The sequence below is a fragment of the Gadus morhua genome, chromosome 8 (assembly GCF_902167405.1).
Source record: "Gadus morhua chromosome 8, gadMor3.0, whole genome shotgun sequence".
NCBI lineage: Eukaryota > Metazoa > Chordata > Actinopteri > Gadiformes > Gadidae > Gadus > Gadus morhua.
Window position 1 is genome coordinate 14,313,079 of NC_044055.1, and position 13,668 is coordinate 14,326,746.

The 13,668-nt window shown below is 43.6% G+C and overlaps 2 protein-coding genes across 4 annotated transcripts; one reads left to right on the forward strand and one right to left on the reverse strand.

Moving 5' to 3' along the window:
- Positions 1–83: 83 nt before the first annotated feature.
- Positions 84–5,971, reverse strand: LOC115549196 (RING finger protein 212B). 2 transcript variants are annotated; one of them, XM_030364252.1, is made up of 14 exons: positions 5,858–5,971; positions 4,003–5,504; positions 3,797–3,914; positions 3,653–3,708; positions 3,479–3,553; positions 3,261–3,367; positions 2,813–2,873; positions 2,689–2,717; positions 2,545–2,585; positions 2,412–2,436; positions 1,934–1,991; positions 868–922; positions 753–783; positions 84–402 (listed from the first exon to the last, which is right to left on the reverse strand). In XM_030364252.1, exons 3-14 carry the CDS (start codon positions 3,894–3,896, stop codon positions 312–314), a joined length of 729 nt encoding a protein of 242 aa, XP_030220112.1. In that variant the 5' UTR covers positions 3,897–3,914; positions 4,003–5,504; positions 5,858–5,971; the 3' UTR covers positions 84–311. The 2 variants fall into 2 exon arrangements, with proteins under 2 accessions (XP_030220112.1, XP_030220113.1); XM_030364253.1 differs by having other exon boundaries at positions 3,653–3,705; positions 3,797–5,504; positions 5,858–5,970.
- A 1,377-nt stretch (positions 5,972–7,348) lies between these two features.
- LOC115549201 (ras-related protein Ral-A) lies at positions 7,349–13,441 on the forward strand. Of its 2 annotated transcripts, XM_030364261.1 has the most exons (6): positions 7,350–7,787; positions 8,312–8,355; positions 8,430–8,562; positions 9,079–9,287; positions 9,777–9,951; positions 12,788–13,441. In XM_030364261.1, the coding sequence occupies exons 3-6, from the start codon at positions 8,449–8,451 to the stop codon at positions 12,917–12,919; spliced, it is 630 nt and encodes a 209-aa protein (XP_030220121.1). In that variant the 5' UTR covers positions 7,350–7,787; positions 8,312–8,355; positions 8,430–8,448; the 3' UTR covers positions 12,920–13,441. The 2 variants fall into 2 exon arrangements, with proteins under 2 accessions (XP_030220120.1, XP_030220121.1); XM_030364260.1 differs by having other exon boundaries at positions 7,349–7,787; positions 8,312–8,562.
- The last annotated feature ends 227 nt before the right edge of the window (positions 13,442–13,668 follow it).

Here is a 13,668-nt window from a genome sequence, read left to right on the forward strand (position 1 = left end):
GCAATAACGTTTCAAATTCCACACTGATTGTTCAACAATGTCAACAATGCTAATAAAAGTTTATTGGTACAAAAACGGCACGTTTTTTGAAACCATGAATAGAAATTAACTTTTCCAGCCATTTTCTTATGAATAGAATATAGAATATGAAAACCTATGAATGGATACATATCTTAAACAGCATAATGCCACATGGCCTGTGCAAAACGAACAACAAGTCATTCAACTACAAAAACAAACCTAGGGTTTACCATAAATGGGATGACCTCATCGTGACTAAATTTACCAGAAACGTGACCACTAAATGGATTTCAGTGCCAATTTCTCCCAGGTCTGGGAGACTGTAGGGATGATCCACTGAATAACTGAAACTGGAAAACATTTGGGTTTTGATTTCCCGCCCTAAATATGAAGAAGAAAATGTGTTTTATTTATTTATCTGGCAGCCAAGCTACCAAGGTGGTCCGCGGAGATCAGGGATCAAACTCATTCACTTGGCTGGGAACTAAACACTCTCGCGGCTATACTTTCCTACCACCTTTCTTTTTAAAAACGTTTTATTTAAACAAAAAGGGTAATGTAAACTAGCCTAGGAACCAGGCGTATCTGCAAGCTCATGTTTTATTTACTCTGGCATATACCTGTATGTATCTGTGAATTGGATGGTGAGATCTACTGGACCACATGTTAACATCAATAAACTGTAAAAAGGTAATTGTCTTTCAGACAGTGTTTGGAACGTTATACGTTACCTGAATGGAGGAGTATAGGAGACTGGTGTACCTTTTGAAAATCAAGCAGTTAAGAGCTTTATCAATACATTGTCACCATTGAACGAACAAAGCAATGGTCTGTAGAGACACTTACTGAAGTCCTGATGGGAAGTATGAGTGGACATGGACCGGACCGATCCAGGTGGTGTCTTTAAGATAGTAACAGACCACACATACAAAGTAAACTATTTGGTTCATCCAAAAAGTTTAGTACAGGATTCGGATCATCAATGGGTAATGATGTTAGCCTGGTCCTACCAGACTCTCGTACTTCATTTAATTTGCACAGAGAGTCTGGACCCACTCAATTGAATAACGTTAACTCACTCTAAGGCGGGGGTCTGTTGAAGTTTAAAACTATTGGATCTGCCCAGTGCCACTCTGGATCTGCCATAATCAATCGCTAACGTTTGGCCAGGAATCACGTTGCGCGCAGGCTGTAAACAAACCAAACACCGTGCGTGAAGATGTCCGTCAACGAGAGCTGACTTTAACGTTAACGTTCTCAGCCACTCCCTCTGTTCGCTGATTATACGCGCAAAATTTGGACGGAGAAAACCCAATAACATACCGCAGACCCAGACCTAGTACTGAAGGGAAATTAAAATTGAGCGGAAGTACTTAGGCGGGCGGAGCCAGGCTATAATGATGAGGTACATGTATGGACAATGATTTGGTCAAAACAAATTCAAGAGTTGTACAACAATACAACCAGAAGGGAAATATTTAAATAAAAATAAACATAAATCATAAAGATAAACAGATACACAAAATACAATTATTATTATTCAGCACAATAATATATAATAATATATGTTGTATTTCAATTAAATCCATCCTTAAAAGTATAATAGCTTTTATGTGCAATTCATTTAAGGGGTTAAAATGTATATTTATATGCAATGGTTTAAAGTAAATGTCAAATGTAGTTTATTTTAATCTTTTATTGTGCGGTTTAAAAAAGGTGTGGGTTTTCACATGCTAAGAGCATGGACCTCATTAACCTAGCCTCCATCTTGGTTCCGCAAGCTGGGTGGGTGAGCTGAATGCAGAATTACGCATTCAGTTCCACCACCCAGCTAGCGTTTAGAACCAAGATGGCCACTTGGTGATTGAAGCCCATGGAGATGGCTGGAGGTTTGAATGCATATCATGCTCACCATGAGGGAAAGCCGTGGGCCTCTAGCTCTCCCCTGGGATTCGGCCGAGCTGGGATGACTGAAGACCACACAGTCAGTCAAGCACAGGTTTACAAAGCACTTTTGCTGAGGACTATTCTTTCATTAAAGGGCACTTTCTTTGCCTTATTTTTTATGTAGATGTCATTCATGAGCAGGAACTGTGCAATTTGCACAATACATCCGCACAATTTACATTGACATACATTAATACTCGTATTTCTTTTATGTATCCAAGTTATTGGCCAATTTGTTCTTTTGCTTATTTTGTAACTTGTATTTCTACACCAATACAAATTCCATGAATGCGAAAGCTTTCTTGGGGACACTAAAATCGTTCTGCTTGTGGAGGATAGCTACTGCAGACATTGGGGTTTGAGTCCAGACTCTTTTGACTGGGAGTCAAACCTTCCCTGACCACCAGGACGCTGCTGTTGTGCCTAGGCAGTAAACCACGTACCTCATATTCTGTGGGCAAGGTGTCACTAGGGGGGAGGGGGAAGAAACCATTACTCAGTAGTACTAAGCAAGTCTTGTGAGGCGTATACAAATTAACTGAGCTACAAAATTAAAACCCTTATTCTTGTGGTTACCTGGAGGTGTGACCGCAACTGGAAGAGATATCCTGTGGGCACTGTGTGTCATTGAAACATATACAAACCCCATCAAACCGATTCATGATATTCATTCCACCGGCATTTTTGGAACACAAAAGTGGCGATACAAGTTTTTCTTACCTGCTTGTTAGAAATTGTCCCGGTGAGACCTGTGGTAAGGAGATACGCGTGAACTTTGGATTAGACAGTGCTATGGACGTTGTGGATGGAGTAGGCAGTATCAAGCTACTCTCTCAACACTCACCCTTCTCTGAGAAAGAGGCTTCTTCAACTCTGCATTTTGTCTTTTCAGCTCACAGACTTGCCTGTGGAAATCACACCGACAAAACTAAAGTGTTTTTAAGACAGCACCCAGGAGATGTGTAGTCCCACCACCTCAGGTAGAAGAACCTTAGAAAACAACTTTTTTTTATTAATATGGTATTAATATGCTATAATAATATATAATATGCTATACTATTAAAATATTTAGCCATGTGTTGACAGTAGCAGAACTGAACGTTTATTGAATGCAGGAACAGATACTATATAGCCTACTTACCTAAATGTGTTTAGCTTGGCTAGCTGGATTAGAACACACACACACACACACACACACACACACACACACACACACACACACACACACACACACACACACACACACACACACACACACACACACACACACACACACACACACACACACACACCTGTAACCCTGCTCTGTGGCCTCCTTCAGGCGTCTCTCCAGTTCAGAAGACTTATGCTTGAAGTAGGCCGTTACTCGCTCCTTCTGTTTGCGTTGAAAGAGGGCAATCTGTAGGTAACAAGGGTTAAAAGCAAGTTGGCTAACGTTATACTAATTATATCTCTTCCATTTAGGACCATTACCCTAATCTAAGATCATCCTTCGCTAATACACACAAACCTGTGTTATGTGCTCAAGCCGTGTTTGAATAAGTTTCACAGGGTCCTTGAAAAACACTTCTTCCTGTGGCTTCATCTAAAAAACAAACAATTTAGCCCAAATAAAGGTTTTGTGAAAGTTTTAGGGCACCTCTAGGTTTCGACTTTTCATTAGAAATCGTTAAGCTAGACCCACCGCATCTGTAAGAGGCAGATAATGACAACTGGCTCCACAAACGGTGCATTGTTCTGCTGGGAAGGGCGACACGTTTACTGCCTAATACTAGCGTATATGAATAGGAAAAATAAAAAGAAGTGTAAGCAGCACAGAAAGACCTACTGGAGTTGATGCAACCCTCACAGCAGATATGGCCACAACTGGAGACGAAGAACTTGGGCCCTTTCCTCCTGAAACATCGGTTACAGTGGAACCAGTCCATCGTCTTCGGCTTCTTCACCTGGAATCAGACGGGCCAACTACTCGTTCACACTTTAAAAGTGGTCGTGAGCTGGCAAAGCGGCAGGACAAGTGTTTCTGCCTCCTACCTTCGTGAGGGTAGTAAGTTGAATTGTTCAGTGGGGAGAAACAAACGTAATCGTGTGCTTCGTCACATTAGCTCGACCGGATGCTTACCATAAAAATCGTTTTTTTTCGCGCTCATACAGGGACCACCACACCACTTCCACTTGAATATAATAATCTAAATAATTGTTGCTTGGGAATTGTAAAAGGACTTTGCAAGTTGCCAACAAGTCATGGTTAGATTTTACCTTCCAACACAGCTTAGTGTTAAACTCTAAAATCGATTGTGTGTAAAACCGGCTCAGAGGCTCCTTAATGGCGGCCGAAAATGATGCACATATGAATGACTGCATAGATGTATCAACTTTAGGGCCCGAGGGGACACCAAAGAACAAAAATGAACTGCACTGCTCTGGCCTACCAAAAATAACTTGGAATGTTGAGGTTAATGCCTGAGAGTTTTATGATCACAAAAACAGATCAATTGTTGGAAAGATAACGTTAAATATTATTTTACTATGTTTTTTTTAACAGTTGCAACTTGCTTGTAATTGGTTCTGTGTCGAGGCCCTTAAGCAAGGAACGCCATCTTGTGGCTATTCGTATTGATATCATTTGTAGACAAGCATGGGCCTGCTTTAAAGAATGTTCATATTATAATGTGTCTCAAATAATCTTTGTCTTTATCATCCAAAAATATAGGATCCGAGTTGAATCATTTCAGAACTTTCAATCACAGTCTCTCTGTTGTGGCCGTCCTCCACTGAGGTCGAGGCGGCTGTCGACTACACCCACGCCTCAGCGACGCCCAGGTGGGCGTTTGTTGCTAATGCCTTCATCATATAGAGGTCGTTTCTCAGCTTCTGACTCAGGTACTGACCAGTACTGTCCCCAGCACAACTACGGCTAACAAACGTTTGGCTATTCTTTAAAGTCCAACGTGATCAAAAGTAGCACAATAGGGCGTGAAACCAAACAATCTGGCCCACTCAGACGATCACCATGCTCACCAAGGAGACCAAGCAAAACACTGCTCCTCTTTCCACCGGGTCAGGGTGACGGAAGACAGGGAGCACACCACCCACCTCCTCCTGCCCATTGCTCACCAGGTCTCCACTCTCCAGATGTCGGGATTAGATGCCTCCATGCTGATATTCTGCTGACCTCTTTGTGTGTTTTATCATCATTTTGCAGCTTATCGAATTTAACATACCTTGATTCACTTACTTACTTTTCTTGTAAAAAGGTTTACCTATATTGTTGTTTTCAAAATATCTATATTTTTGTAGTTAGTTGATTTATCAAATGATTAGTATTCGAAAGATACACACAACATGCGTCTGGGCCTATTGTCTCCATGGTCTCCATGTTTTCCAGGTGGCCCAGTCCATCCGGGCTCACGTGGAGCAGGTGTTGGGACAACATGGAGGATCTGGAGACAGCTCAGTCCACCTCTTCACACAACCTCCGCCACTTTACACTCCACCTGGTGGCTCTGGGTGTAGCCCGGCTGGTCCCAAACCAGCTGCAAGATCCGCAAGAAGAACAGCTGGTCAGTTGCTCATGCATACAAAATCATTCTAGTATTAATCAACAATTTTATTGTATTCAGCGTAACCTTTTAGAGGTTGGCTGCTGTCACGGTAATCCAGACTGTTTCCGATACTGCTTAAAAACTACATGAATGGCAAATACTAAATTAATAATATAAGATACTGAAGCATTACACCACAGATAGATTATCAATGTCAAAGATCAAATGTATATCATTATTTGCCTGAGCCGATGAAATAATACAATTGAGTTAGGTATAGTAAACGTACTTGGGAAATCCCATGTAAGCCCATGAAGTTCAAACTTCCATTTCCAAGTACATACATAAAATTTATCCAGAGGATATAGTCGGCTAACCGGTCCCGTCCTCCCAGAACTCCTTCCACCGTCGGCAGTAACCTGGTGGACGACCTCCTGACCCAGATCCTCCTGCGGCTCCAACCCCTGAACGGGTTTGGTGTGTCAGACATCAGTAATGGCAACAGCTGCTAAACCTCACTCTCAAGGTATTTCCCATGGTCATACTACCACGACATTAGCAGCACTACTACTACAGAGTACTTGGACTGGTAGATGAATGCCACAAAATGCAAAATAATGTTTCTAAAAGGTAAAACAAACCTTATATCCCTGATTTTAAAGGAAATGGAGGTAGTGGGTTACATGATAGCGCAATGGATTGATCTTGTTCCAAATCTCTAATTAAATGCACCAACTTTTAAAATCGTACGATAAGAAGTAAATATGGGCTCACACTGCCCTCTATGGGTTAAAAGCATGCTACTGCATGGGTTATCTGCTATCGGCCGTTTTGCTTACCAAATCAACCAAATATTCTTTATTCCAAACAACTCCCCCTAAGTCTGATTGGAGCAAGTGAAGAGGTTGAAAGCCTGAACAGCAATAAAGCCCAGGCCCTAAGAGTCCCTTCTTCTCTATCTGTTTCTTCTTCTTACCACCCCACTCTTTTCTTCATCACTTCTTCTCAACTCCACTTTCCCTCCCATTTGTCTCTTCTTTCTTTCTTTTTATCATCCTCCCTCCACCTCTCTCTCACAAGACTCGGTGGTGGAGGCGGGAGACAGCGGCCCCTGCAGCCTCAACCTCCCAGTGAGGAGGGAGGTAGGAGCGGCAAAGAGACCCCTGCCCTAACTTGTCTCATAGACACCTAATAGGACTTCTACATAGACGTTTAACATGGATGGTTAACATGTGCATCTGGCATGGACATCTAACATGGATGTTTAGCAAATTGATTTCCAAGATGGGCATCTAACATCGTCTTACATGCATGTTAAACAGATGTATGTTAAACAAATTAATTTCCAACATGGAATTCTAACACGGGCGTCTAACATGGACGTCTACATGGATGTTTAACATTGATTGTTAACGTGGACCGCTTGTGATGAACACCTAATACAAATGTCTAGTGGATTCCTTTTATTCATTGACATTGATTGGTTTATGTATTCCTATTATTGATTTACATTTATATTATTAAAAACATTTTCAATACTTCTTGGGTTGGACTCACTGGAGATGTAGAATGGAGTGTCAACAATGATGTTTTCTTCTATAAATGTGAGAAAATAATATATACTTGATTGTAAGTACAAAGTACAATAAAGACAATTATCCATTTTCCGTAGAATTGAGTAATTTGGCAATTCAAATGTAGTCTTTCACCATATGGTCAATAGACACGAAATATTCGATTAATATAAAAAAAAAGAAAAAAAAGAATGCCTTACCATAGCATTCCGAACGATGGCGCTAAAATTAGCGTTTATAAACGCCCAACGACGTGGTAACTGAAACCAGGCAAATTCTGGCCCTGTTGGCTTTCCATACAGAGCACCGTCGGACCGAGGTCGGTCCGGATGACAGTTTAACCTACGAGTAGGACAGCAGCATGTATCGTCCTGCCTGAAACCCCGTAGTTAACAGGTATCGACGAGGATGCTGTCGGTCGAGGAACCACCTCCTCGTTCTCAGCGCAAGATAACGCGTCGTACACCTGACTGCCCGTAGGGAAGTTGGTTTGTTTAGGCTCACAACAGATATCATTGTCAGGGCGGACTGTTGTTTAACAAGTTACGGATGCAAGCCCTTTTGCTAGCCTAAACGCAGACTTAGTTTTTTGTTTTATAGATTTAAGTAGGTTAAGTAGTTTCACCATTGCTGGATATTCGATCGCAGGTAACAGTGTTGTCCTGGAAAGCTGACTACCTCGCAGAACCGGTCAAACCAGGTACATCATTAGAGGACATCATTTTTTCATGTAGTGATTGTTTACAAACTGGTGACACAGTTGTCGCCCTGCTAGTGCTAGAACGATTAACTATAGGTTGCCAACACTATCTTATCTATTACATATTTATATGTTTTACTTATTTTCGAGGTTTTGTGTTTTCAACTTTGCTGATGGAACACTTTCTATGCAAAATAGTAAAAAAACCGGCTTTATTTGAATCGACAAGCTTATACCATTTAAACCACACTACCCCTTCGCAGCCTTGGGCAGGGCAGGTTTCTTGACTGCGTTGCTGCTCTGCGTTTGTTTGTGGATGATTTGGCCGTGGTTTGTCATCAGACCCGGGGCTGGTGATGTCACCTTAGCTGGCTTTACAAAAGACGTTTTGTTCGTGAATGACGAGCTGGAAGGCAGAGTCTGTCTAACCGCACACAACATTGTACTGTCTTCGCTTGTTCTGTTAAACAAATAAGAGAATAACAAACAAAAGTTTACTGACGGATATTTGTGTGCGTTTCTAGTTCGTCCAGGACCGGGGAAGTGAACGAAGAGGATCCACGTAGAGGTATTTCCTTGGGTTGAAGTGTTTTTTTGACCCGCTCACCTGACCGGTACTCCCACTACCTGCCTTGTTTCCAGCCCACCAGTTGACCAAATCATGGCTGCCGATAAGAGTAAAGGGTCCCCACCACTGGCCCTCCATAAGGTGATCATGGTGGGCAGTGGAGGAGTGGGCAAGTCCGCCCTCACGCTGCAGTTCATGTATGATGAGGTGAGTGTGTGTGCATTGGCCCACTTTCCAATGGAAATTATTTGCTATTGAGTAATTTAGCAGACACTGCAAACACCCATCCAAATTGTCATGCAGGGAATTGTTTCCAGTAAGTGGGTCATGCTATGGCTATGCTAGCTAGACAAAAATAAGTGGTAGATGAAAAAAGTACATTCAATAAGTAGCATTATTGTAAATGGAGTAATTACAGGTTTCAAGGTATCATAAAGTAGTATCATCGGATCTTGGTTGTATATAATGTATAAAACTCTTGTGGATTGTACATGTTGTGCTGTACCCTGCCCAGAGGAAACAGACTACCATGTAAACAGACAGACTAGTGTGTACAGACATACATTAGCATATATACAGACCAATTAGTGGACAGACAGACTATTGTACAAAAAGACATTAGCACATCGACAGGCAGACTAGTGTACATACTACAGACAAACTAGCATCTATGCATTGACAGACTAGCCTACAATCAGGTGTGTGTGTGCGTCTGCCCACCAGTTTGTGGAGGACTACGAGCCTACCAAGGCGGACAGCTACAGGAAGAAGGTGGTGGTGGACGGGCAGGAGGTGCAGGTGGACATCCTGGACACGGCGGGCCAGGAGGACTACGCCGCCATACGGGACAACTACTTCCGCAGCGGGGAGGGCTTCCTGTGTGTCTTCTCCATTACAGAGCCCGAGTCCCTAGCCGCCGCTGCCGACTTGAGGTACTGGGCAGCCAATCAGAAAGGAGCACGACATTCTGAACATGTATTGCAGACCCCATGCATTCACAATGCTTTCAGTCGTGAGGAATTTAACATAATTTTTTTAATGTTTCTTCTTTTGACGCAGCTTTTATTTGTTTAGCACCTGTTTTCAATTTCCGCCGCGGCAAGGCATAATGGTTTCACCCTGTAGTGTCATACATTTGAACAACTGAAATTGAAAATGTAGAGGGAGATGATTCCCCCCCCCCAAAAATAGTTGACACCTCCTGAAATGTGGTGCAAAGGACTATGACTAAACCCCCATCGAAAAGTTGTGTTTGAATCCAAATGTCAACCTGCAGTCTACCTGTAAGAATCCTTGAGCATGACGCCCTTATCCCTTAGATGCTCCTCAATGGCAATCATTTCAAGAAAACCGCTGTCCATCATTTTGGGAAGAAGCGCGTGCTGAATGACCACATAATAACTTCAGAACGTGTTGCTCAGGGAGCAGATCGTGCGGGTGAAGGAGGATGGCCAGGTGCCGTTCATCCTGGTGGGGAACAAGTCTGACCTGGAGGACCGGAGGCAGATCAGCACCGAGGAGGCCAGGGCCCGAGGGGAGCAGTGGGGGGTCGGCTACGTGGAGACGTCAGCCAAGACCCGGGCTAACGTTGACAAGGTAGGAGCCGCTCGCCGACACTGGGCCTGGTGGATGTCCGGTTATGTTTGTGCGCGCTACAGTGTGCGGGTATGAATCTATGATTTCAATATGCATGTTTTACTGCCTGGTATAAAAAAATTCAAGCATGATCAGACCTGCTCAGACCATTATTTTGGACCATCTAGATTTACTTTAGAATGATATATTACCTTAAACTTTCCCTGATCTTTATTTGCTTACACATAATTTACAAATATCAAGTCGATATGTTAACCTACGATCCTTAAGGCAGATTATGTCGTCGAGGCAACGCAAGGGGGTTTATGGACCCAGTACGTCCTTACGTCCACCGCAAGGGCCTGACCTGCGCCTCCCAAAAACTGTAACCTTGCGTTGAGGCGACGCAACAGCAAGGGCTGTGATTGGTCCGCTCACTAAGCGTGCACTCACACTAGGCCATCTGTACCATACTCAAGTACGTTTGCCCCTTAGAGCCTAGATCGTTTGGCTCGTGTGAGCACACCGTCCGTACTCAAGTACAGTTCAATTCCGTGGTGTACACTTTGGAGAGGTGTGCTCAGGCTACGGTATAGATGCTAATGAGCCGACATGCGCACACGCACGGATACGCAACCTGAGCTGGATGATGTATAGTCCATGCGACCCTGGCTTCTACCCCATTAAACAATAAACATTGCGGCATGCTGTTCACGATTGGGTTGAAGTTGGTGCGATGGCGAAGTTCAGTTTTTTATCAAAAATCCACCGTTCATGGAGCAGGCTTTCTTGGTTCATTGGAGAAGGCGGGGCTGCGCACGGAGTCTAGAGCTCTTTAGAAAACCTTCATACTCCCAAATTTTTAGTTTTTTATGAATGAAGACCCCCGCATGCACGAATAAGTTCATATGTAGGCTACAAACGCGATGCAAAAAAGCCAAATATTCTTTATTTTGCTGACTACTTGTTTTTTATCCCAACAAAAGCCTCGCAAGGAGAGTTCCTCTGCGTCTCTCGTAGATGGCACCATCTTTCAACGTCTTTGTTTAATATGACTGCATCACCTTCTCTCACATGATCAGCAGCTTGCGGATTTTACTGTCTCCAGTTAGAACTGCTGATGATATCGCTATGTTGTCTCTGTGGAGACAGCGCAGCAACACCTCCACCCAAGCCCCCCCCAACCCCGGGAACCGCGGAGCCATCGCATTTACAACAGAATGAAACGCAATAAACTGCCAATGTGTGCAGGGTCCGGGAGGGCAAATTGGGGTGCTAGCTCAAGCAGGCAATTTACTTTGGGCAGTGTAAACACGCGGACTGTGTCGCGAAAAAGTAGTGCATAAAACGGCATATTTGGCAGTGTACAAATGCTCAGTGGGAGAGGGCTGTATCTGAGTAGAATGGCTCCAAATAAGCAACAAAGTCAGTAAAGTGCCAATTGGGTTCTCTGTGTTGTTCTCCATTGTTGTTATACCAAGCAGCGGACGCTTGGTGAGGATGTATGTACAAGAGGCAACCGTACGCAGGCCCAGTTGAGATTGCCTAATGTGAGCACAGGCCAGCGGCGAGGGGGAATTGTACTCGAGTACGGTACAGGGCGACTTTGCCTAGCGTGAGTGGGCCCTAAAAGCACTGCAAAACCAACACAGGTTCAGTGGGGTATACTACGAACATCGATGAACATACCCAGGCTTTCTTGGGAAAGCCTGGATCGACAAACGCAACTCGCGATCAGAGCTAAATGGTTCTACGACGCTCACTTAGGATTGGATTAGTCGAGCCAGGTTTTCCACTTTAGGTTCAATGCGCGTTCACGTGAAAGGGCCGTTTATCGCGTCATTTTACTCACCTTTACAAACTGGAAAGATCAAGAAGTCTATATAAATGTGTATAAGTGTAAAGATTCTGCATATTGTCTACAAAATAACTATGCCAAATGCAGAATTGTAAGCCATTAATCCCAATAGAATGATGATTTAAAAATGCCTAAGCAACGTCCAACCTTTTCTATAATTTAGGGAATCACTTTAAATATACCCTATGTAAGAAATGTATTGCATATGTTTTCAACCGCTGAGATGTAGCGGCAACGGCGTAGTGGATTTGTACAAGACCCGAAAGCCAGCGACCAGGTTCAAAACTCGCCGGTCTATCATGCCTTTTACCACCATAGATGTGATGCCAGCACGGCCTTGAAAAAAAAGGGTTAAAGTTCGAAATAAGCACAAAAATATAATTCCATAACCTTTAGTAAATAAGTATTCCATATGCATGAGAATTGGGACTTTAAGCTTCACATAAATGCGCGTCACTTGGGAGTTGAACCCCCCGCGCAGAGATTCAAGACTGACGCGCTACCTCCACTCTACCACTTAAACATTGTTTACATAAGGTCCAACAAGGACATTCAAATAGCGAATACCCTCTGATGAGAACCTGAATCTCTCAAAGAATATTCTCAGGCAATGCTTAGGGATTGGTCCCGAAAGAGCCTCTGTCGGAGAGACCCCTGTACGAAACGGGCTCCGAGGTCCACGGGAAAACCCAGTAATGGTGACACCATTGTCAAAGGAGGGGCTAGGAAGCTGCGCACGCCGATCTAACCCGATACTTAGCTGAAAACCTGCTCCCGACCAGGTTTGGTTGAGAACATAAGTCACCATGGTGATACAGCGACGCTAAAAGAGATTGAATGTCGTGTCCCAGCTATCCCAGGCTTCTGAGCGCAAAACACCTCGCTAACCCACTAATCGAGGTTCGTAGTACAGGCCACTGGCCTCCATCGCCGCGTCCTTGCATTGTGTCGACGTGGAACCATAATCAGCCCTTTAGTCACCAGTTGACCTCCCTGCAGGCGTTCTTTGACCTCCTGCGTGAGATCCGTGGCCGGAAGATGGAGGATGGAAAAGAGAAAGGCGGGAAGAAAAAGAAGAGTCTTCTTCAGAGGATCAGAGACCGCTGCTGCTGTTGGTCGCGCTCCAGCTGAGGAGGCTGGGCCAGACAAACGGCCCTTTGTCTCCGTTTCTACCCCTCCTTCTTGTCCCTAGAGAACCACAGCTGGAGGTGGACCACACCGCTCCCAGTGGTACCCAGAGCCAACAGGTCAAAGACTCAAACGTTCCCATCGTACCTGTGGGGGGACAGGAGCTTGTATGGCCGCGAGTAAGTTGCTTTCCTGGCATTTGTTAATACAGGCTGAATGTTTTAAAGAAAATAGACAACATAGTGATGTTCCTTTTAGAAGTTAATAATTTGCAGCTGAAGTATAATGGCAGCTTACCGAGTGCTGCATGACTGTGTGGTTGTGGCAAAGTGTCAAGAGTAATTGTGGTACATATTAATAGAGGCTGATAACCGGCTAACTGCTGAGAAATTGATGTAGGCTCTTAATGGAAATTGTGCTTGTCAGAGTCTATTTATAAACCTTACTTGAGTATTTTAAGTGTATTGTAAACTGGATGTTTATCATTGTGCGCAACTGTCAAATTAAAGCCATATTTACACTACATTAAAGTTCTTGTTTTCTTCAACTCATGCCAATCTGTTTTGACAAGAATAGTTCAACATGGCCTATAGCCCCTCATGTTGGCTGTATTTCTCCTTAACACCCTATGAGGAGCAGTCATCTCAATCACTCTGTCCTAGCCATAACCGTATCAAAGCTTCAACAAGAAAATACGATAATTGCATGCCATTGGTAATCCATCATGCGGAGACACTGGCTTCTGGAAAATG

Bases quoted from the DNA above. Each gene is read 5' to 3' on its own strand.
- LOC115549196 (XM_030364252.1), bottom strand. From the start codon at position 3,896: ATGGACTGGTTCCACTGTAACCGATGTTTCAGGAGGAAAGGGCCCAAG. The intron at 2,718-2,812 runs GTGAGTGTTGAG...TCCTTACCACAG, and splicing joins AGCCTCTTTCTCAGAGAAGG to GTCTCACCGGGACAATTTCT. The intron at 2,586-2,688 runs GTAAGAAAAACT...AATGACACACAG, and splicing joins GGACAATTTCTAACAAGCAG to TGCCCACAGGATATCTCTTC.
- LOC115549201 (XM_030364260.1), top strand. From the start codon at position 8,449: ATGGCTGCCGATAAGAGTAAAGGGTCCCCACCACTGGCCCTCCATAAG. The intron at 8,563-9,078 runs GTGAGTGTGTGT...TCTGCCCACCAG, and splicing joins TGCAGTTCATGTATGATGAG to TTTGTGGAGGACTACGAGCC. The intron at 9,288-9,776 runs GTACTGGGCAGC...CGTGTTGCTCAG, and splicing joins GCCGCCGCTGCCGACTTGAG to GGAGCAGATCGTGCGGGTGA.